The 21,996-nt window shown below is 40.0% G+C and overlaps 2 protein-coding genes across 2 annotated transcripts; one reads left to right on the top strand and one right to left on the bottom strand.

The window, feature by feature from the left end:
- Positions 1-3,905: 3,905 nt before the first annotated feature.
- Positions 3,906-5,255, bottom strand: LOC130993990 (uncharacterized). Its single transcript, XM_057919029.1, has one exon. It carries the CDS (start codon positions 5,253-5,255, stop codon positions 3,906-3,908), a length of 1,350 nt encoding a protein of 449 aa, XP_057775012.1.
- Positions 5,256-17,705: 12,450 nt separating this feature from the next.
- On the top strand, positions 17,706-21,822 carry LOC130993590 (uncharacterized). The gene is made up of 2 exons (XM_057918525.1): positions 17,706-19,758; positions 21,523-21,822. Exons 1-2 carry the CDS (start codon positions 18,002-18,004, stop codon positions 21,527-21,529), a joined length of 1,764 nt encoding a protein of 587 aa, XP_057774508.1. The 5' UTR covers positions 17,706-18,001; the 3' UTR covers positions 21,530-21,822.
- Positions 21,823-21,996: the final 174 nt, after the last annotated feature.

The following is a 21,996-nucleotide window of genomic DNA, read 5'->3' as shown; positions in this document are numbered from 1 at the left end:
CTACTAGCATATTGCTGCACAAATATATCTGTTAGTTGAGCAAAACTTGAAATAGAATAATTTGGAAGGTTAGTCTACCACTGGAGGGCCGGTCCTGTCAGACTAGAACCGAACCCCTTACACATGCAGGCCTGCCTCAATTCACGAGGAATTGCGGCAGTGAATATCCTTTGTTTGTATTGAACGATGTGGTCGGTCGGATCCGTCGTGCCGTCGAACATTTGCATGCTCGGAAAGCTAAACTTGATGGGCATTTCCACCAAGGCAATTTCATCCACAAATGGCGAGTCGGCATAGCAGTTCTCTGAACTTTTATGGATGGGTGCCGGGACACCGGGAATTCGCTGGATCAAGGCCTCCATTTCCGCCAGCTTTCTCGCCAAGTCTTCATCTCTGATTGCGTATGTGCCGGTTGTGGCTGGTTGAGTGAATTCATTGGTGAACAGCTGGTCTTGGGTGAACTCCCTTGGACCGTGTCCGTCAGGCTGTTGGTTAACCTGGGTTGACGGCGTGGCCGTCTGATTTAGCCCTAGTGTGGTAGGTTGTGCGCCTCCAACGACGGTATTGCTCATTGCTCCGCCCGGTGTGGTGAAGATGGTTCGAGCATGTTGTCCTCCGGTGATGGTTGTTCCATCTTGTCGGAGTGTTCCTGACGTTCTAGCGTCCGGGTTGAGTTGACCAAGTTCCCTCACTTGCTCCAGCGCGGATGTTGTCATGTTAATACCTGCATTCAAAGTCATACGACCGGGGTCAGTCTGGTTACCAACTACATTACGGTTTCTTACCGAAGATGACGGATCCGTCATGAGGTGGTTGGATCCGTCCTTGCGAGTGATCGGTATATCTCCCAGAGGCTGCATGGAAGACACTTGGGCTCGGAAGCCGGGAGGTTCGATGATCTCGATAGGCTCCATAGCTTCGAGACGGTCATACAAGTTGGCGTTCTCTCTTTCCAACTTTTTGCATCTCTCTCGCTCCTGATTCATGTGTTCAGTCAGGGCGGCGATCTGGGCGGCTAGGTCAGCCTGAGCAGTTACGTGGGGAGCGTCGGGAGTTTCAGATCCGTCACGACCGTCAGACATGATTGATGCTCGTAGAGATCTGTGGAAAGTGCGTTGATTCGCTTGATTGCTAGGGCCCCACGGTGGGCGCCAAATTGTTGGGGATGGATCCAACAACCACGAAATTGGACGTCAGGTACGTCCGGATCGGCGGGCACTAGCAACCTGAGAACCACAAACACGTTAGAGCTCTTCTAGGAACACCGGTGGGGGTGTCGATGGAAGGGTCTCCGACGCTCAAGTCAGTTCAACAATAAAAGATATTTAACGGAATTCGTAAAAATAATAATAAAACGTAAAATTAATGAAATGATAGAGTAAGGTTGAAGTAGTCGGTCCGGTTGGTCGGACTAGTCAGCCTGACGGGTCAGGGTTGTTCTGAACTTCAGACCGTGAGAACGTGGAAGCGGATTAATTGAGCAAGAAAGCAAATCGTGTAGAGTATCAGTGCAGGTAGCAGTGATTAGAGTATGAATGATTGGATGGGTCGTCTGACCTAGTCGGGTTGTATATATACTAGTCCCTTGGCGGCTAGGGTTGCTTCTCATCTTAAGTTCCACCCTAACTGCTCCGAAATTTTAGGAGAAGATCTCCCACGATGCCTATTTTCTTTTCCTCTTCACCAAGTAGCAGCCCTTTCTAGGGTTTGACATGACGAACATGTATGTCTATGGGCCTAAATTTGGACTTTCGATATGGATCGAATCTGACCCATCCGATTGGATCATCTAGTTGGGCCGAATAAATTCATTTGGGCCTGATACGAATTTTGCCCAATACAATAATTAAAAAAAATACTTACAAATGCATATACCTTATTAAATATAATTTAAAAAGTGTAATTCTTGAACAATATATATATATATATATATATATATATAAACTTATTAAACAAATAAGGCATTCCAGCTGACTACTTAAACATATGAACATATATACACTATGTAAAATTTATCATAACATATAGTAATGTCTAATTTAATTTCCAATTAAACAAATCTAGTTTGTAGCTACAAACACACGTCACCCACTTTTTAATATATATACATACACTTATAGAGAAAACATAGTGGTGATGATTGATAAGAAAGCTTCTGACAATTCTTAATAAGGGAAAAGAATTCTTTTACTATAAAAATCGGCTATTGCATAGGTGTGGCCCAGAAACTAAAATGCAAAATAAAGAGAAAACAATTATGGATATAACCAAGCACATAGATATTTAAGAGAATATAAGGGTTATGACAGAAGTTTGTCTCTCACTTTTCTTCTCCTTTTTTTTTGGCGAGAAAGGCAACGAGTAAAAATAAGGAGGCACAGACTCGGGAAGAGAGAGGGAAGAAGATGAGAACACCAACACAGATTGAAAAAATTACAACAATAAACACAATTTTAGCAGAGAAGTTGTCGGTCACTGGCATGAGCCTCGGTTCAACCTTCTGTTCTAAAAGCTATAAAGAAAAGAGAGAAATTTTCTGACCTCTACGCTGCTTGATTGCTTTTGGTGTGAGAAGGATGATGGTAAAGAGGGTGGTATTTATACAAAAGCTTCCAGGTTTAATTAAGGTATAATGAATCAATCAGTTTCGGTCTCCCATAAATGGCCTATGTCTGAAAGGAAAAGTGAATTTCAAGATCCTTCGTTCACGCAGCTGTGAAGAAGAGAGAATAGGAAAGTTGCAGAGAATTACTTGGGGCTCAATTAATGGGCTTATGAACAAAATAAGAATTGGGCTTTAAGAATAATACTTGGGCCATATATAAAAAATAAAAATAAAAAATAGATGGTATCTTATATAAAAGAGAAATCCTTAATAATAATAATAATAATAATAATAATAATAAATGCTTGAAGTGATTAAATGTTCATGCTCATGCAATATCTAGGCGCGACTTATAAGACTTAAAATTTTAATTATTGAAAAGAAATAAAGAAGAGAAGTTTTTTTTTTTTTTTGTAGTTAAAATATTTTGGGGCACTACATTAATTAATCTCCTAATAAAACACTAATTTGATGCCTAATTCTTTCATTTATCCACGTCGCTCTATTCTCTAATCTCCCTTATCCTTCACTCCTCGAAAAGTCTTAGAGGGTGTTTGGCTGAGAGCTTATAAGCTCCTCAAAACAGCTTATAAGCTGTTTACGAGCTTATAAGCTCCTTCAAAGTATTTGGCAAAATAAGCTCCTAAACAGCTTATAAGCTCTAAAAATAAACTTTAAAAGCTTATAAGCTCCCAAAAAAATAAGTTCCTCTAACCCAACTTATTTTTTTATAATCTCATATGCAACAATCATTTTACAATTATTTTTCAACTATAATTTATTATTTTCATCATATATCATTCAAATTCATTGTTCTTCAATTTTCTCTCTCTAAAAAATATTTTCTCTCTCTAGCTTATAAGCTCAATTATCCAAACACTTTGACCCCTTCCCGGGAATAACTCGACAATGTTGCACACGTCATTAGTAGTTATCAAGGCGAATTTCTCTGAACCCTCCCGAGTATTTGACAGCTCTGTCAATTCCCGCCGCTCCTCTGATAGGGCAGCGACATCACCCGTCTTCCCTTTTTTCCTGGTATCCGATCCCTCTGTTATCCTTTCTCTTTTCTGGCCTGAGGAGTGTGTAAGCATTCATACATGGCATTCCTTTGACATTTTCTGATCACCCCACTCCTCCCCTACTCTTCCTCCTCCGATGGGGAACTTCATCTTCAGGTGGAACATTGAAATAACTGCTCTGAATGCCATCAGAGCAGGGCGGCCGAATATCACATTATAAGATGGTTTGGGCATATCTACCACTAGGAATCGTATCATCCTAGTTTTGCAAGCATCCGTCATGCCGAGGGTGACCGGTAGCTCCACGAATCCCAGCGGCATGACGATTTCCCCCCAAATCCGAACAAAGGGGCGTTCGTGGGCTCGATATTAGCTTCAATCCCCATATTCTGTAAACATTCCAGGTATAGAATATTCACTGCACTTCCTGAATCTACAAAAACGCGATGTACAATGCAAGATGCAATATCTGCTGTGAAGACCAGTGCGTCATCGTGGGGGTACATGAGCGTTCGCAGGTCTTCTGACCCGAAAGTAATGACTGGCTCCTCCGCTGCACCTGTGATCTCCATTACTTGCTTGGGATAATACCCTGACCTTATTGCCCGCACGACTTGTTTCTTGGCCCGATTGGAAGTTGGTATCCCATTCTTGCCGAAAATCATGTGCACTTCCCTTCTGGGTGGGTGGGGAGGTGCCCGACCTTGCACGGCCCCTCTATGTTGATCACAGTTTTCCTCCGAGCGTCGATCCCAATCATTCCCTTGAACTTGTCTGTGGTCGTTTCCCTGGGGCGGCTGACCCTGACCCACATTCCCCTTGGCGATAAACTGGTCCAAGTTGCCCTGGCGCACTAAGAACTCCAGTTGATGCTTGAGGTGTCCACAGTATCTAGTGTAGTGCCCGTAGGCGTTGTGGTATTCACATAACTTGTTGTTGGGCCCCTGTTGTGGCTGTCCGTCTCTATAAGTGCTCGGTGCCCAGAAAAACGGCTGGTTCTTAAGCAGATGGAATATTTCTTCTTGTGGTTTATTTAGGGGAGTGTATTCAATGAAGCGATTGACCTCGTTTACGGTGCGTTGCTGGTGGGTTGGTATCTCCGTCTGGGGAGGAAGCACCCTAGGGGGCAACCCTCTGAAGGGTGCCCGGTCCTGATTCCTGTTGTTCTGCTCCAGTGCAGCTTCGGCCCTTTTAGCCTTATGTTTATCATTTTCAGCCTTTCGCGCCATCCGGGCGTCCTCCAACTGTAAATACCCTGGTAACCTTGCCATGATATCATCAAAATCTCTGGCTGGTCTGATTTGCAATTCGTCGAAGAAAAGCCCCGGCTTCAATCCTCTGACATATGCACAATTCTTTATCTGCGACTCCGCCTCTGGCACCTCCAGAGCAGCGAGATTGAACCGGGTGGTATATTCTCGTAGTGTTTCATTTTGATCCTGTTTTATGTCCATCAAAGAGATAGCTGACTTTCCTACCCTTTGCGAGCTCGCGAATTGTCTCAGAAAACGTGTCTGCAAGTCCTCGAAAGAATGAATGGAGTTTGGGGCTAGTGTTCCAAACCACAACTGGGCGGGTCCAGTCAGAGTGGTGGAGAATATTCGGCACTTGATGCCCTCTGTGTACATGTGCAGTGTTACTAAACCCTCGAACCGGCTGAGGTGCACCCACCCCCGGGTCAGTGGTACCGTCGTAATCCAATTATATAGGCTTGTAGCTCCTTGGCAGAGTATCCGCCAAGATGTCAGCGGAGAACGGGCTCCTACTGGTGGTGGTCAGGACCCTTGATGTTCTGGCACGCTTGTCATCCTTGTACCTCTCGTGCTCCCTCCTGTCCTTTGGTAAGTCATGAGCATGATGGCGCTTGTGGCCTCTGTGTCCCTGTCTGCCGGAGGTGTACTCCTGCTCCCGTCCCTCTGTCCTCTCAGTCTGGCGTGACTTCTCTAACCGATGCGATTTCTCTTACCGGTATGATTTCGCTGCTCAGTGAGATCTCTCTGACCTTTGTACCTTCTCAACCCTCTCAGACTTCTCTCTCAGAGTATCCTCCAGATCCTTGAGTTGGTTCTTCAGTTGTGAAACTTGATTTTTTAGTTTTGCGTTTTCCCTGGGTCTTTCCTCCTCAAACATGGGAGTAATGGACCGACTGTCAGACTCGTCTACCCCTTCTCTCCTGACGATGCTACTCAACATGACGCGGCTCCCCTCTGGCCTCCTTTCCGATTCTCTCTCAGTAGGGAACCTTTGTGTTTCCTTTGGCAGTGTGGATTGCTTGTTGGCAATTTGTTCATTCACCTCCAGGGCAGCAAGAGGCGGGATTTCAGCGCTCTGCTGGTTGAGCATTCCCAGCAAAGGAGTTGTGGTGGGGACAGTTGATAAAAGCGGTGTTCCTAACGCTTGGCGCACAACAACGTAGTTGAGCAGAGCCATCATTTGCTCTGCTAGCACAAAATTCAGCGGACCGCCACCAGATGTGGGGACCAAACCCTGCAATTCAGATCCAGCGGCCACCAGAACAGATCTCTGGGGAGTGATGTTCTGACCCGTTAGCGGGGTAGTGGTGGTGTTGAGGAAACCCGGCGGCGTGGAGAAGACATTGCTGACTGGCAGACTGTTGAGCAGCGAGGTGGGTATCTCAGTGCGGGCACCAGAACTGAGCCCAGTGTTGTCAAGGTCCTTCTTGAGGGTGCGGCGAACATCAGAGGAATCCATAGTACCTACATGTGAAAAATGTGAGAAAAAACCCCAATAAAGACAATTTGAATTACCCTCTGTCAACGGAATCTGCGATACAAGATATCTCGAACACTGGCGCGAAGGCCATTATGAAACCCCATCCGAAATACCCCCGTGTGCTGGGAAATAAATCCAGGACACGGATCCAAACATAGAGAGAGAACAACGGAGATTTCCTCACGGATTCGGGTTCGAATTCGGCAGAAGGAACATATTACTAGAGAAATCAACCATGAAAATCCAAAAACAAGTGAAAACAGATCATCAATCAAGAGATCGTTAGTAAAACGTGTTAGATACGTCAAATAACAGAGATCATGCGAGAAAACACGACAGTCGCACACAATTATCATGACAACATGGAAAATAACTATAAATCAGCACCCAACTTTCGATCTCACCCATTTTCCCAACATGCGCATGCGAGAAAAACAACCAAACCCACGAATCTTATGAGTTTTCAGGCAGATCGAAGTAAAAGGTGGATCTATCGCCCCGAATCCACCTGGGTACTCGAAACAACGAACCAATCGAGGTATGCGCACGCAAATCCACCTACGATTGCAGATCTGCATGCACAGGTTGGAACTCACGCCTTAACTCATAATTCCCACAGACGGCGCCAGTTGATAATGTATCTTATCAACACCTAATTCTAAGTTACGAGTTTTACCTAGTGTTTGAGCGTAAAAGTTGAGAGAAATAGCTGAATTGCTGAGAGAATAAGTTTGTTGTCGTATTAGTGAAGAGCACGTAGTTTACACAATGGGAATACATGGGGTATTTATAGAGTACAATAGACGGGTAAAATAGTAATTTCATCTCTGAAAACATGCTCCCCGCGTGGTCAGGGGCATAGTAGTAATTTTGCCCGCAGACGGGCGATTCCTCTGCTTTGGTGCTTCCCGGGTAAAACGGTCGCTCATACCGCTGCCTATCTTGCGTGATAGGTCATTCCTCTGTCTTTGGTGATTCCTCTGACTGAGCCCATTCCTCTGGCGAAGTCCATTCCTCTGACCCTAGTGATTCCTCTGTCCGAGTTCATTCATCTGCTCTGCATATATTACTCCTCATCATATATGCACATATCATCAATAAAAAGTCATGGTTAATCTCCTTCGTACATAGATTTGTACTTAAAAAATCTATTTTTACTAATAAAGTCATGGTTAACCTCTTTCGCATATTACTCAATAAAAAGTCATGATTAATCTTTTTCCGGTATAAATTTTTACTTAAAAATCTACGTTTTATGTTGATGTATTAAGGGTTACTTATCGTCGAGGTATTAAAATTTTATTTGTGATGATGAAGAGAATTGTATGTCTACTGAGAATATTGTGTACCAACAAATTTTCAAAACTTATTCTCTAAAATATTTAGGTATAATGTTTTATACATTATATTTTATTTATTAAAATATTTTTCTTTATATTTATAATTAGATTTCATAATTTATGTATAATTTTATAAATTTCAATACCGTGCATCGCACGGGTACACACACTAGTTAGAATGTATGAAACTCGTGCATCACAACCATGAGTCCATGACTCCATAAAATTTTAAAAACCTGCAAAATAAACAACAATTTTTTTTAAAGAAACAACAAACATTAGTAAACGAAAATGCCAAAATGCTAAATCCAACCCCCCTCAACGAGCATTCACTGCACATTGTTTTGCTAAAATGTTGATACTTTTTCATCATATCTTGCTATAATTATATGTATTATCGTTTCCTCTTTGTTGTTTCCTGGAACTCTTTTTTTCTTTTTCTTGTTTTAACTAACAATACTTAAAAGTTACAAAGAAGATAAATCATTTCAGTTATTCTTTCAGGAGACGAGGCCATGGATTTTGAGAGTTAATGTTGTTTCCTGCATTTCTTTGGAGTTGAAGATGCGAAAATAAAGTTCTCATCTAATTTTCAAGTAATATTTTTTAATCGTGTTTATTTGTTATATTTTGTACCCCTTGTGTTTGATGAAAATATTTTATTTTATTTTATATATTTATTTATTTGATTATTTATAAAGCATTTTGTTTTAGGGGTTATGGGCTATAGGATAAAATAGTAAATTTATAATTACTTATTATTATTATTATAAATAGGGGGTTATAGTGAGTAAAATTGAGGCTATGAATAGAATCACCCGCTCATCTCACTCTCCTCAAACAGCCCCTCACCCACGTATTTCTAACCCAAGAGTTTTAACTGATCCACATATCATCTCCGATTTTCCTCTTAATTCGAATGGGCAGGATTTTAATAGCTCACAAGAATTAACTCATGATAGTACCCATCTTCATATTCCACAATTCGATATGTCACTACAAGAAAACACGGCTCTAACAACCGAATTTTCGGTCGTTAAAACATCAAAAACGGTCGTTAATCATGTTAACGACCAACCGAATTGACGACCGTTTTCGGTGGTCGCTGTTTGCTTCGTCGTTTCGGGTCCCAACAACCGTTTTTTTCGATCGTTAAATTTAACGACCATTTTTTTTATTTTTTCGGTGGCTAGAGCTCCATAGCTTACGATATTGTAATCTGACACCTCCGATTTCACCGAAAAATACATAGTCCACGAAGCCCTCAAATTACTGGACGCTCCCAACTTGCCCCTCAAATCCTTGGCCTTGGCAGGCCGGAGCCCGCCTCGGCACCAAACCCACCACACAAGATCCCCCTACTGACCGCTTACACTTCGGACCGGGACTCGCTCGCCCGCCTCGCGTTCCAAGCGAGAATCATACTGGACTGCGTCGACCCGTTTCGCCTCCACGAACATCCCGTCGTGGTGCCGTGCGTTCCGGCTGCTACTACTTGAACATTTATGTCGAGCTCGATGTCTTTATGTATTAACTGAGAAAATATATACGTGTGACAATGAGAGGATGATAATACTTGTGTTTGATTTTTTTTTTCTCGCGAATATTTGCTGCCGAGCATATTATATCAAGGCTATCAATACCTATTTTTCTGTTTGGAAAAGATATTATCGATTTTTAGATGAATAAATTAACCTCTTACGCAAGGTGAGATTACAAAATAAAGAGCAAGAGCAACAATCATGTCTTTTAAGGAATTTTTATTCTAATTCCTTCCAAAGTTGGCTGGTATAAATATGACACCTTCTTTTATTTGATTAATATATTTGTACAAATTGCCGTTTGCTTTTATTGATTTTATTATTACCTTTTAATGCTAAGAGTTTTGTTTCCCAGTTAAGTTGTTTCCTCATTTTTCTCAAAACCAAAAAATAAAACGTAAATAAGCATTACTTAGTATTTAAATTGGTTAATATTTAAATAATCAAGATTATTTTGAATAGTAAGCATAATGCCAAATGCATAGCTCGTATAATGTTGGTTCCGAATTTGTGATTTTGATCCTTTGATGTTGTTTATTGTAGAGTTTTAAGGCGTCTTTGATCAGGATGATTGTATACTGATCTTTGACTTTTCTTACAAGTTGAGTAATTTATGTAGATATATGGGGCTAAAACAAAGGGTAACTGGAAGTGCAATTTTCAATTGACTCACTAAATGCATGCCATCTTTTTTTTGTCATGTACTTGGATTTTTTGGGCAGTTGCACGAATATCTGTATGGAAAGGGTGTAATTGATTCCATTCACAAGCATCGGTTTGGGAAGCAAGCGAATCCTATCAGTTTGTTGAGAAACTCTTGATGAATGTTTTGCTTCCAGCTTGTGACATTGAATTTTGTGAAACCAGCTTTCTTACTCTATGGCTTCTTGCAATTATTTTACCTTGACTTAGCTACTAGAGGTGTAATTCTACTGGTAGATCATTTTTGTATAACCTTTCAATTAAACTTACAATACTATTGGAGTCAATAATCCAAAATAATTAAAAACCAGAGGGACATTATGGATGAAAATATAAACTTCAGAAGTCATACATCCTATTCAACTAAAAAGTGTGACACCGTTTAAACTCTTAGAACCAAGTTAAATATAAATAAAAAAGAAGAAACTCGAGCAATCTTAGCGAGCTCGATTATTTAATGAAATTTCCATAATAAACTATTTAGAGTGATGTTAGCACAATATGTTAATTCAAACTAACACTAAGCTAGCACATCATATATTGAATTGAAAAGGCGGTAAACAAATGTAACGCAAAAAAAGACAGAGAAAAAAAAAGAAAAAGAAAAGAAAAAGAAAAACGTAACTACTAAAGTTCTCATTCAAACTAAAAACTTAAAGATAAAATAACAATAGGATAGTGAAAGAAAGTAATTTTAACTAGAACGCAATATGCAAGTTTATATAATGAATTAATGATATATATTCAAAACTTAAAGTCTTATCCTACTTTAAGCATACAAACAAATAAAAAGTTATATTAAAAAATAACAACAATATATGAACTAAAATATTACATGTCTAAGGCATAGAATTTTTTTCTCCTTTTTTGCCTATTTGAACCTGCTTGACAATTTCTTCTTGCACTACAAAAAAACCGGAGATTACCGGCGGCATTACTTGGTAATTACTAGGTCCAGCATGTTCTGTCGCCATATACATAGGTGCTTCCCCGTGATAAACCCAAGTTGTGTAATTGTGGACAAATCCACGCCTAGTAACATGTTTTCTGACTCTAGGTACAGATAAAAAGGCTTCATTGTTACACTTCTTACACGGGCACCTAATGTTACCTACTCCATCTGTATACGTCGTTTGATTTATCGCATAATCAAGGAAACTCTCCAGCCCCGTTTCAAATGCAGAACGATCATTGTATCTCGCATACATCCACATGCGATTATCACTCATTCTTGCAAATTCTAATTGAGAAAAATAAATAAAATATCATAAATTACTTGAATCAAACGAAATTTCGACAGCATAACCCCACTATCCTAACTACCAAGTGCTCGACTCTACCAGCAGCTATAGTGACCATAGTGGTCCTAATTTACTAAGCCTATACTAGGTCTACCCGGCCCCCCAATGTCGAAGCAATATACAATACATATAAAGCAATAAAAAATAAAGTTTGAAATTTAAAACAATCATTTGTTGGGAGAAAATCCTTAAGAAATAATCAATTTATATCCCCAAGGGAGAAGATCCTTAAGAAATTGATTAAATCTATCCCACAATATATAATATCATATCATTTCATGATAAACACATACTAGCATACTTAAAATTCAATTAATCATACTTCATTTAACAAAATTATTTAACATAATTAATAAATCTCTAACAAATTCATACTTAAAATTAATCATGCTTTATAATTAATCAAACAACTTTAATTTAAAATTAATCAAACTCCAACTAATTATTAATTAGATTGTAAAAACAAATTTCAATATAATTTAACTAATTAAAATTAATCACACTTCACATATTATAAATTAATTAAAATTAATCAAATTAACATTAATTAGATTCTAACAAAATAATATTAAAAAACAAAGTTTAAATTAATTAATCATACTTTCAAATATTATAAATTAATTAAAATTAATCTAATTAATATTAATTTTAATCTAACAAAATAATTAATAAATAAATCAAATAATTAACGAGAACGAAAGCGTACGGTAGTGGTCGGCGGCGGAGCGGTAGCGATGGCGGTGTTGGCAGCGGCGCGGCGCGGCGTCGTTCAACTAATTAAATTTTAAAGAAATAAATTAATTAAATGTGAAAGTGAGAGATAAAGAGAAAGAGAGAGAAATAATACCTGCAAGGGTGGCTGGCCGGCGGCGGCGGCGGCTGGCGGCTGGCGGTCGGCGGCAGCGGCTGGGGGTCAGCGAGGAGGCGCGGCAGGGCAGGGCAGGGAAGGGTTTGAGGTTTGAGGGTCTGCGTGAGTTCTGTGAAAGAAAAGGGGATCTGCGATTTTAATTAAAGAAATAGCGGCGGCATTTTGCCGCCGATAATTAGCGGCGGCAATACCGCCGGTAATGCACAGATTTTTTATAATTAAAGATAAATTAAATAAGTTTTAAAATACCGGCGGCGAGCCGCCTCTAATTACCGGCGGCATTTTTCCTGCCGGTAATGCCGCTGGTAATTAACGACGGCGACAACGCCGCCGGTACTAACGCCGTTAAACAAGAAAAACGACCCGCCTTCTTGCGGCGTCGTTGAGCCGCCAGTAATTACCGGCGGTTATTTTGCCGCCGGTAATTTAGCCGGTATTTCGCGGTTTTTTTGTAGTGTTGATTCTTTGATGTACAATATCACGTCACACAATTGTATAGATAATTGTTTTCATATTGAAAGAACAATATAAAATTCTTATAAAAGTTGTTAATTTTTTACTAGTGCTTTTTGCTACTGTTAATTTTTATTGTGATTTTGAGAAAGTAAAATGAGGACAACTTAGCTCAAGCCTCAAGTTCAATAGAGCACACATAAAATAAGAAAATAAATAATTTTACAATAATGTTAAACACGACACAATAAATAGATACTGTAAAATGATAACATCCCCACAAGTCATGACCCAAATTGATTGTGTTTTTATATTATGTCGTGATCTGAAACTAAAAATTTATTTATCGCTTTTATCTAAAATATCTTATTTTATTATTAATTTAAGTATTTATTTTGAAACATTATAAATTTAAATATTATTTGCATATTAAATAATAGTAAAAACATCTTCTTGTCGACTCGAGTCTTACTTGGCGTCGTATGTTGGGCATTTCTGAGTCTGTTCATTGTCATATTATGTGGTCCATTAGGGATGGTAGGATCAGTTTCTGAGATGACATATGGTTAGAGGATCGATCATCCTTTAAGCTCATATAGTCATCCCGAAAATGGTCACACTTTTCCTCGCGTTTGTGATTTTTGACATGATTTTGCATGGGATGAAACTCGTTTGCATGATTTATGTGATTTCATTGATATTCCTACTGATTTGGTTGATGCTCTGAGCTGGACGCTGATTGTGATAGGGATGGAGGATGTGATGCATTGGGATCTGACCAGCCACGGCGAGTTCTTGACTTTTTTGCTTGACATTTTGTCTGGAGACGGCTGCCCAGGCAGACTTTATTTGCTGATATCTGAAGTGATTGTCTTACTCCCACCATTTCTGTTTTCCTATGGCGTTTGTTATTTGGTCATCTTCCTGTTGATTCTCGTCTCCAATCGCAGGGCATTTCTCTTGCATCCATGTGTCTGTGTTGTTTTTCTCCTTAGTCCGAGTCATGTCTGCATGTGTTATTGTGGAGTGAGGCTGCTTTGATTGTTTGGTCTCATTTTGACTCTTGGTTCCCTTCTGTGCACACACATTTTCACACGAGCACTGATATTGCACGTAGATTAGGTTACTGGCGGTGGGCTTTCCCCAGGGAGGCCAAGAGGTATATCTCTTTCCTAATCTCTTTTTTGGTTATGTGGTTCCTCTGGACGAGAAGAAATAACCATAAGCATATGGCTATTCCTTTTCGTGTTTCTCACGTGATTTTGAAGGTTATTTGATTTATGCTTAATTGTTCTAATTTTGGGGGTTTGCATGTGCGCATTTTAAGTTAAATATTCTGGAAATTGGTGCAGTTATGGGTTTGTTTTATGCTTTGCAGGAGATTTAGGTTTTATAGATGGAAGAGTGTAATTTTGGAAATTTTGGGTTAGAATGGCATTTTTAGGCACACTCTGGTGTTCAGAGCTGAAAAGCCCGCGCGCAGTGCAGAGCAGAGCTGACTTTCATAGTCAGAGCTGAAATCTCCAGAGCTGAACTTCCCTATCAGAGCTGAAATCTCCAGAGCAGAGCTAAACTTGTCAGAGCAGAGCTAACTCGACAGAGCTGACTTACGCACCAGAGTAAACATATCCAGAGCTAAACTTTGCAGAGATGAACTTTACAGAGCTGACTTTCAGCTCTGCCACCAGATCTGCTAATTCCAGAGCTAGCTTTCAGCTCTGTCATACCTTTCCAGAGCCGAATTTCCAGAGTTAGCCAATCTTCGCCAGAGTTAAGATGACTTGCAGAGCACGATACAGCTGGACTTACCTTTGAGTTTACGATTCTATTTCTTTAAGAGTCCAGTTTTGCAAGGTGAGTTTGAGTTTGATGATGATTAGGATTGGATTGAAGTCTATAAAAGGAGGCTTGAACGTGAATGAAAAAACATCATTTTGCCTCCGGCATTTAGTTATCAATCCTTCTGCCTCCGGCGCTTAGTTAGAATCAATCTCTTTGCCCTAATCTTTAGTTTCCGCCTAGGTAGCCAAAGTTTAGGTTTTTATTGCTTTCATAGTTTTTAGTTTCGATTTCTGTTCTTAGTTAGTTTATTATAGTTCTTTCAATTCAAGTTTTAGTTAGTTCCCGTTTAGAGTTGTAATCACGTGACAGGTTGCTTCTCGAGACGTTTTAAGGTATTTCTTAATCAAGTTTATTTATTTGCTTTTACTTGCGTTTCTTTAAATTCTGCAATTTAAATTATGCACTTTAAATTCTACACCTTTAAATTATGCAATTTAGTTTATGCGTTTTTATGATGCTTTCCTTTAAATTATGCACTTTAGTTTTATGCTCATTAGATTAGAAGGTTTTAATTTACAAGTCTTTAAATTCCTAGTTAGTATTTAAATTCCAAGTTGCTTTTACTTTAAGTTCGTTTAAATCTTGCCTAGGTTTAATAGTTTCTTGCCTAGTTAAATTTACAAGTTTAAGTTTACTTTCAAGTTAAGTTTAATTTATGTAAGTTTACTTTCCAAGTTTTAGTTTAATAATCTAAGTTTACAGCTTTCGTGTGACATAATTAATTGCCCTTAAAGATCTTCCTTGAGAGACAACATTGGGTTAGCTTACCACTGCTAGAGTGTCCTTGTCCTATTGCAAGTCAATCTAGAAGTGTTCTAGTTGAGTCATTATTAATCTTCTTCGTCTTCTTCTTGCGGCGGGGACACTCACCAACACTCATTGGCGGGGATGCTCTCCTCCGGTTGACTTCATGCCCCTAGCTTCCCCCATAAGGATGGCCTTTTGCTCTACTTTGGTGCGTTGGATCCCTTGGAGTACTCATGGGTAAAGCTGAACACAGATTGTTCATTCGATTAACAGACATAGCGCGGTGCGGGTGGAGGAGTGGTGCGTGATCACACTGGTGCCCTCCATATTGCTTTTTGCACTCTCTATACTGCCACGTCCAGTTTTGAGGCTGAGTTAGTTGCTTTGCTTGAGGGTCTTAGGTTGACTATTACTTTTTCAACTCATATTTGGGTTGAGTTGGATGCTGCGACGATCGTTTTGCTCATGCCTGTTGGGCATCATGGTCATGCTAGTATCGATCATATTGTTGCCTGAATCCAACAGCTTAATTATTCGGCACCGACGGGTTCGTTTCACTCACATTCATCGCGAGGGAAACCAGCCTACTGATTTTATGGCTAGGATAGGTCATCAGGTCATGGCGCCGGCTACTTTTGATTGTTTATCTGCCCCTCGCCATTTTCTTGCTCTGGTTATGATGGATTAGCTTAGTTATCCTAACTTTAGACTCAGATATCATGTTGATAGTTAGCTGGTCCTTGGCCTGCTCATTTTTTATGTTGTTTCCTTTGTCATATGGATGTAGTCACTTTTGGGCTACATCTATGTATGGTTTTGATCTGTTTGATTTTTATGTTTCCCTGTGGTTTCTGTTCGGCATTGTCACTTTCGGGCAACATCATGCATGGTATATTAGTTGATGCGTTATTTACAGGTTGAGGGTCTGCCTAACCCCCAACCCCTAGGATGTTTCTTTTAATTAATTTATTTATTAAATTTAGGGTTGTAAACGAGTTGAGCTGAATACTAGCAAGTTCGAGCTCGACTCATTTAAATATTTGAGTTTTTGAGCTCGACTCAAGTTTTTCTGTTGTTGATCGAGTCGACGGGTTCAGTTTGTCATCCACTTATCGAGTTGGAGCTCGACTCATGTGATACTTGATAATGTTGAATTCAAATTTGAGCTTAAGTTTAGTTTGTCAGATGTTCGAGCTCAAATTTATTAAAGACTCATGAAAATTTTGAAAATTCAAAATGTGCTATTGATCTTAATTAGTACTCCATCCGTCCCACGAACTTGAGTCAATTTCCTTTTTCGACCGTCCCACAAATCTTGAGTCATTTATATTTACAGTAAAAATTAGGCAAAAACATAAAGGATGAATAATTTTAGTCAAGTTAATTAAATTTACTAAGTGAACCTTAACCGCCCCCTTCTCACTTTCTCTCTTATCTCTCATCTTTTCTCTCTCGCCTCTCCCTCCCTCTTCACGCCTGGTGGCGAGCCGTCGGCTCCTTCATGACTTCCACCGTACAACAGAGGTCTTTCCACCTCCACCGCCGCATCTCCCTCTGTCGATCCCTAGGCAGTAGAAGCCACCCCAACAGAGGTTTTTCCGCCTTTGGAAATCCGATGACTGGTCCACGCCGTTAGGCGCCGGCCCCTTCTCCTTTTCCCTTTTCCCCGAGCTCTTATCTCAATATCTCGATCTGAGCCCTAATTTCCTCCTCCTTTGATCTCATCTCCGATGAGTCTTACCTTCAAGCCAAACTCCGCCGTCTGGAGCTCGTCAGCCGCCACCGCGCCGTCATCCCTAGGCCTTGGGATTCGTTGAGGGAGCCGTCGTCCGCTGCCCTTCTCTCAAATTTTGAATGTTGAAATTTTGCTATATTTTGCTCTTAAGCCAAACTCAGATTCTGGAACTATAAAACAAAAAGGGAAATGTAATTTTAACTTTATATATTAAATTAATTAAAAATAATTGCAAAAAATAAAATTAAAAAGATTAAAATACCAAGCCTATATATATAATAATTTTTCCACTTTATTACATACACACTTAAAACACTAATCTCTAACTCTTAAAATTTCGTGCTCAAAAGAATTGACTTAAGACTCGTGGAATGGAAGGAATAATAAATATGTAACTTAAATTCGAAGGCTCAAGTTCAATTAAAAATTCGTAAACAAGTTCACGAACAAACGAATCCAAACATATTAGCAAGCTCAACGAGCCGAGCCCTATGAGGTTTGAAATAAGTTCATTGTATTTCCTCAGTCCCTCAAACATCTTCCTAAATGAGGGTGACATGTGTTTTAATAAAAATTCATTGTGTATTTAATGAGTGGAGAATGAGTTTTACAAAAAGTGAAGATTATAAAGGTAATAGTGGGTGTAATTATTTTTAAAAGTAAATTATGAAGATGATTTAGAAATAGACCAGAATGAAAAGAGAGAAAAATATTTGAAAAATGGAGGGAGTATTAAATTAAGCTCTAGATAATTTTTTTTTTGGAATAAGTCTAGAATAATTTACAAATAGATTTGGTGGTTTAAAAACTAACAAAACGGCTCATCAAAAAAGAAAAAAGAAAACTAACAAAACGGGAGGTGCGACCGCGAGCCACAAAGGATTTGAAACCCCGAGATTGTTAAGTAGCCGCCATCAGTTCTTCCCCAATTTCCCTCTGATTTGGTTTCAACACTACCTGAGTTTCTTTTCACTAAACTAGCCGCCATCAATTCTATTCCCCTTATCTGATTTCATCTCTTTTCCGAATTTGTTTCACTAAACCCTATTTATTTCACTATTTTCTCTTTGATTTCACAAACCCCTATTTTTGTCTGGTTTCACTAATCCCTAATGGATCTCCTGCAATCTTACAAAGATACCGACATGGAAGACGAGTCCTCATCGCCTCACCCGCCGGCATCCGAACCCGACCCCTCACCCGATTCGTCCCCGGTCCGGGCTCTTCCGGCCAAATCCGCGGCCCCGAAAGTTGACGACACAATGCTCTCACTTACCGTAGCCGGACAGGCCCAGTTTCAGGCGCAGAAGCCAATCGACCCTACCCAGCACCTCGTCTCCTTCAACCCCACCTACGACCAGCTGTGGGCTCCAATCCTCGGGCCCTCTCATCCGTACGCCAAGGATGGCCTAGCGCAGGGCCTCCGCAATCACAAGCTAGGGTTTGTGGAGAATGCGAATATTGAGCCCTTTGTGTTTGATGAGCAGTACAATACTTTTTACAAGTTCGGGTATGCCGCGGATCCGTCTGAGAACAATTACGTGGGTGATGTCGAAGGATTTAAGACCAATGACGGGATCTCGGTGTATAATATACCGCAGCACGAGCAGAAGAAGAGGAAATTGGAGAAGAAGAAGGAGATGCTGAAAGAGAATGAGGAAAGCGGTGAGGTGGATTCGACGGAGCTGGAAAATCCTTCAACGGATACCTGGTTGATGAGGAATAGGAAGAGTCCGTGGGCGGGGAAGAAGGATTGGGTGCAAGGGGAGTTGACCGAGGAGCAGAAGAAGTATGCTGAAGAGCACGCCAAGAAGAAGGGAGAGAAGGAAGGTGGTGAGAGGGAGAAAGGTGAAGCACATGTCGACAAGACTACGTTCCATGGGAAAGAGGACAAGGATTATCAAGGGCGGTCATGGATTGCGCCGCCTAAGGATGCCAAGGCGAGCAACGATCATTGTTATATACCCAAGAGATTGGTGCATACTTGGAGTGGCCATACCAAGGGGGTTTCAGCTATTAGGTTTTTCCCCAATCACGGTCATTTGATATTGTCTGCAGGGATGGACACAAAGATTAAGATTTGGGATGTCTTCAATTCGGGGAAATGTATGAGAACCTACATGGGGCATGCCAAGGCTGTGCGAGATATATGGTTTAGTAACGATGGGTCCAAGTTTTTGAGTGCTGGGTATGATAAGAATATCAAGTATTGGGATACTGAGACGGGGCAAGTGATATCGACCTTTTCAACTGGCAAGATTCCTTATGTAGTAAGGCTTAACCCGGATGAGGATAAGCAGAATGTGTTGCTGGCAGGAATGAGTGATAAGAAGATTGTCCAGTGGGATATAAACACAGGGCAGATCACACAGGAGTATGATCAGCATTTAGGGGCAGTCAATACAATTACTTTTGTGGATAATAATAGGAGGTTTGTCACTTCAAGTGATGATAAGTCACTGCGTGTATGGGAGTTTGGGATACCGGTGGTGATCAAGTATATTAGCGAACCCCATATGCATTCAATGCCCTCGATTTCTTTGCACCCGAATTCAAATTGGCTGGCCTGCCAGAGTTTGGATAATCAAATACTTATTTACAGTACAAGGGAGAGATTCCAGCTCAATAAGAAGAAGAGATTTGCGGGGCACATTGTGGCCGGGTATGCTTGTCAGGTGAACTTTTCGCCTGATGGACGGTTTGTTATGTCTGGAGATGGTGAGGGACGGTGCTGGTTTTGGGATTGGAAGAGTTGCAAAGTGTTTAGAACTCTCAAGTGCCACGATGGAGTTTGTATTGGCGCTGCATGGCATCCGTTGGAACAAAGTAAAGTTGCTACCTGTGGCTGGGATGGCTTGATCAAATACTGGTATGAATTCTCATTTCTGGTTCAGCGTGCTATTTACATGTCTTTTTCAAACTCAAATAATGTTTTAAATCATGGCTTAATAAGAAGAGTAGAGTCTATTAGTATTAGCTTTCTGGCAACTATGGATTAGTTTCATTAAGGAAGTCCCTGGTATAACTTAAGTGATACACAGAATTTTCAGCACGATGCCGGTGGTTATACTTATTCTGATTGACGTGCCCCGCACTCCCAGTAGAGTATTTTTCTGATTGGTCTAGTCATCTTATTAGTCTGTTAGCTTGTATATGAGTTGCGGCCCCTTGGAGTTACAGTGCCTGAGGTTCAAGTCTCTTTTAATAATTCTGCCCATGCATTTGTGTATTATCTTTCTACTCAAGAGTATCATTCAGCTGACAAAAGTTCTCTGTTAGTCTAGAAATGCTATACTTCTTCAGTATACTAGCAATTATTGGCCGTGTTAAGCTACAGCTATACCCAACTTGGAATGATACACTTAGTACTCTAGTACTCAAAATGAAGTGCTCTAATTCATAAACATGATATAACTCTCAATGATCAGTTTTTAATTACTGTAATGTGAAATGCTGAACCCCTGTGTCCTCAATGTTGTCTCTCAGCTTGTACCATGTCATTAAATTTGGAACCCCTGTGTCCTCAAATTGTGAAATTTGCGCTATAGGACTTTGGGTTTTTACTTTTTAGACCTGTAAGATACAATCTAGCTCCAAAGTTGCTTGTTTCTGAAAAATGTTTTGAATTTTTTTCTCTTTTTTATTGAGGACCTTTTTTTTTTTTTTGAATTCTGCTTGTATATTGTTGTAGACTTGTAGTTTGATCTATATTCACTTTCCTCAGTCTTTCAATTGCGTTTAAGAAAAATCTGCTATAACTTAAAACAATTGTATCTGTTATTACTTATTAGTGGTGTATGAGAGTCACTTTGATGAGGGATGATAGTGCTTCATTTAAGAAGCACATCTTAAGATGTGCACAAAACATTTGAAAAAAAAATTATTTGGTCTTTGCAGGCCATTGTTCTTGTATAAAATTGTTATTGGTTGGTCCCCAACTCTTGGTATGAGAGAGTTTATTGGCTGAGGAACCTATTTGTTTGTTCTCAGGAAGCTTAAAAGTGATTGCAATTGCAAACTTCTATAATTTTTGGGGCGGGGGTTGGAAAGGTTAAGCACTTTACAAGTGGTGGATCTAGAAATTATCAAGATGGTTTAGCAACGGATTACACTAATATTATACATTAGAGCGAGTTAAAAATTTACAACCTAATGAGAATTTTAAGTGGTTGTATTGGCACTGCTGAATTTAGGTCTCAACTGAATCTGCCCGTGCACCGAATGCAATAGGAGCACATGCTATTACACCAAAAGCATATTACGTGAGATTTATATTCTCAAATTGAGCTGTCTCCAACCTCGGATATAACCTTGTTTATGCTTGTTTCTGTGAGCTATTTGCATATGTGATGGCTTGCTTGCTTGTCTACTGCATTGTGCTTTGTGGTCTTCAAATATCGTCACGGACTTTCCTCTTTACATGCCCACCTATCTTCCTAATTGGAACCACATATATGTGAGCTTCTGCAGTCTAATATGAATATCTTGTAAACACATCTGCCCATGGCACAAGTTGTTGGGACTTGTTAGCTCTTTTGTCAATGTATCTTACTCTGATCAATCTAGCATAATAAACCAACATGTTTTCTTCAAATGCCAGAGTAATTCTGACTTGGTGGTTTATTATTTTCAGGGATTAAGTTGCGGGTGAGAAATTGGGTTGAATGATCATGGTATCCCCGAAGAAGATGTTGGGAGGGGTGGGGTACAAAGACAAGTTCCAGAAGGGAGTTTGAGAAGAAGTCAAGGCAGAGATGCCAAATGCAATACCCAATGGACCCTCGTACGAGAGAGACAGACCACTCGTGTCGTGTGTAACGTTATTTGCCTTTTCCAAGTTGTCCAAATAGTGACATGTAATATCTTGTTTTCTTTATGTATACAACTGCACTGCGATATGGCTGAGCACTAAATACATATTTCATATTTGCTGGATTGTTGGATAATGGGTATGGGTTTGATTATACACTCTTATTTGATGCAAAACCTCAGGAATTTCCAATTGACATTATCATATGAGCTTTAGGGGGGTTTGTGGTTATTATAAGTTAGTTTTTAGTTGGGGAGGGGGAGAGGGGATGGTGTAGATTAAACCTTAAACAAACCG

The sequence above is a fragment of the Salvia miltiorrhiza genome, chromosome 7, assembly GCF_028751815.1.
Source record: "Salvia miltiorrhiza cultivar Shanhuang (shh) chromosome 7, IMPLAD_Smil_shh, whole genome shotgun sequence".
In the NCBI taxonomy this organism is placed as follows: Eukaryota; Viridiplantae; Streptophyta; class Magnoliopsida; order Lamiales; family Lamiaceae; genus Salvia; species Salvia miltiorrhiza.
Note: the sequence above shows the minus strand (reverse complement) of the source record. Positions and strands in the feature narration are given on the sequence as shown.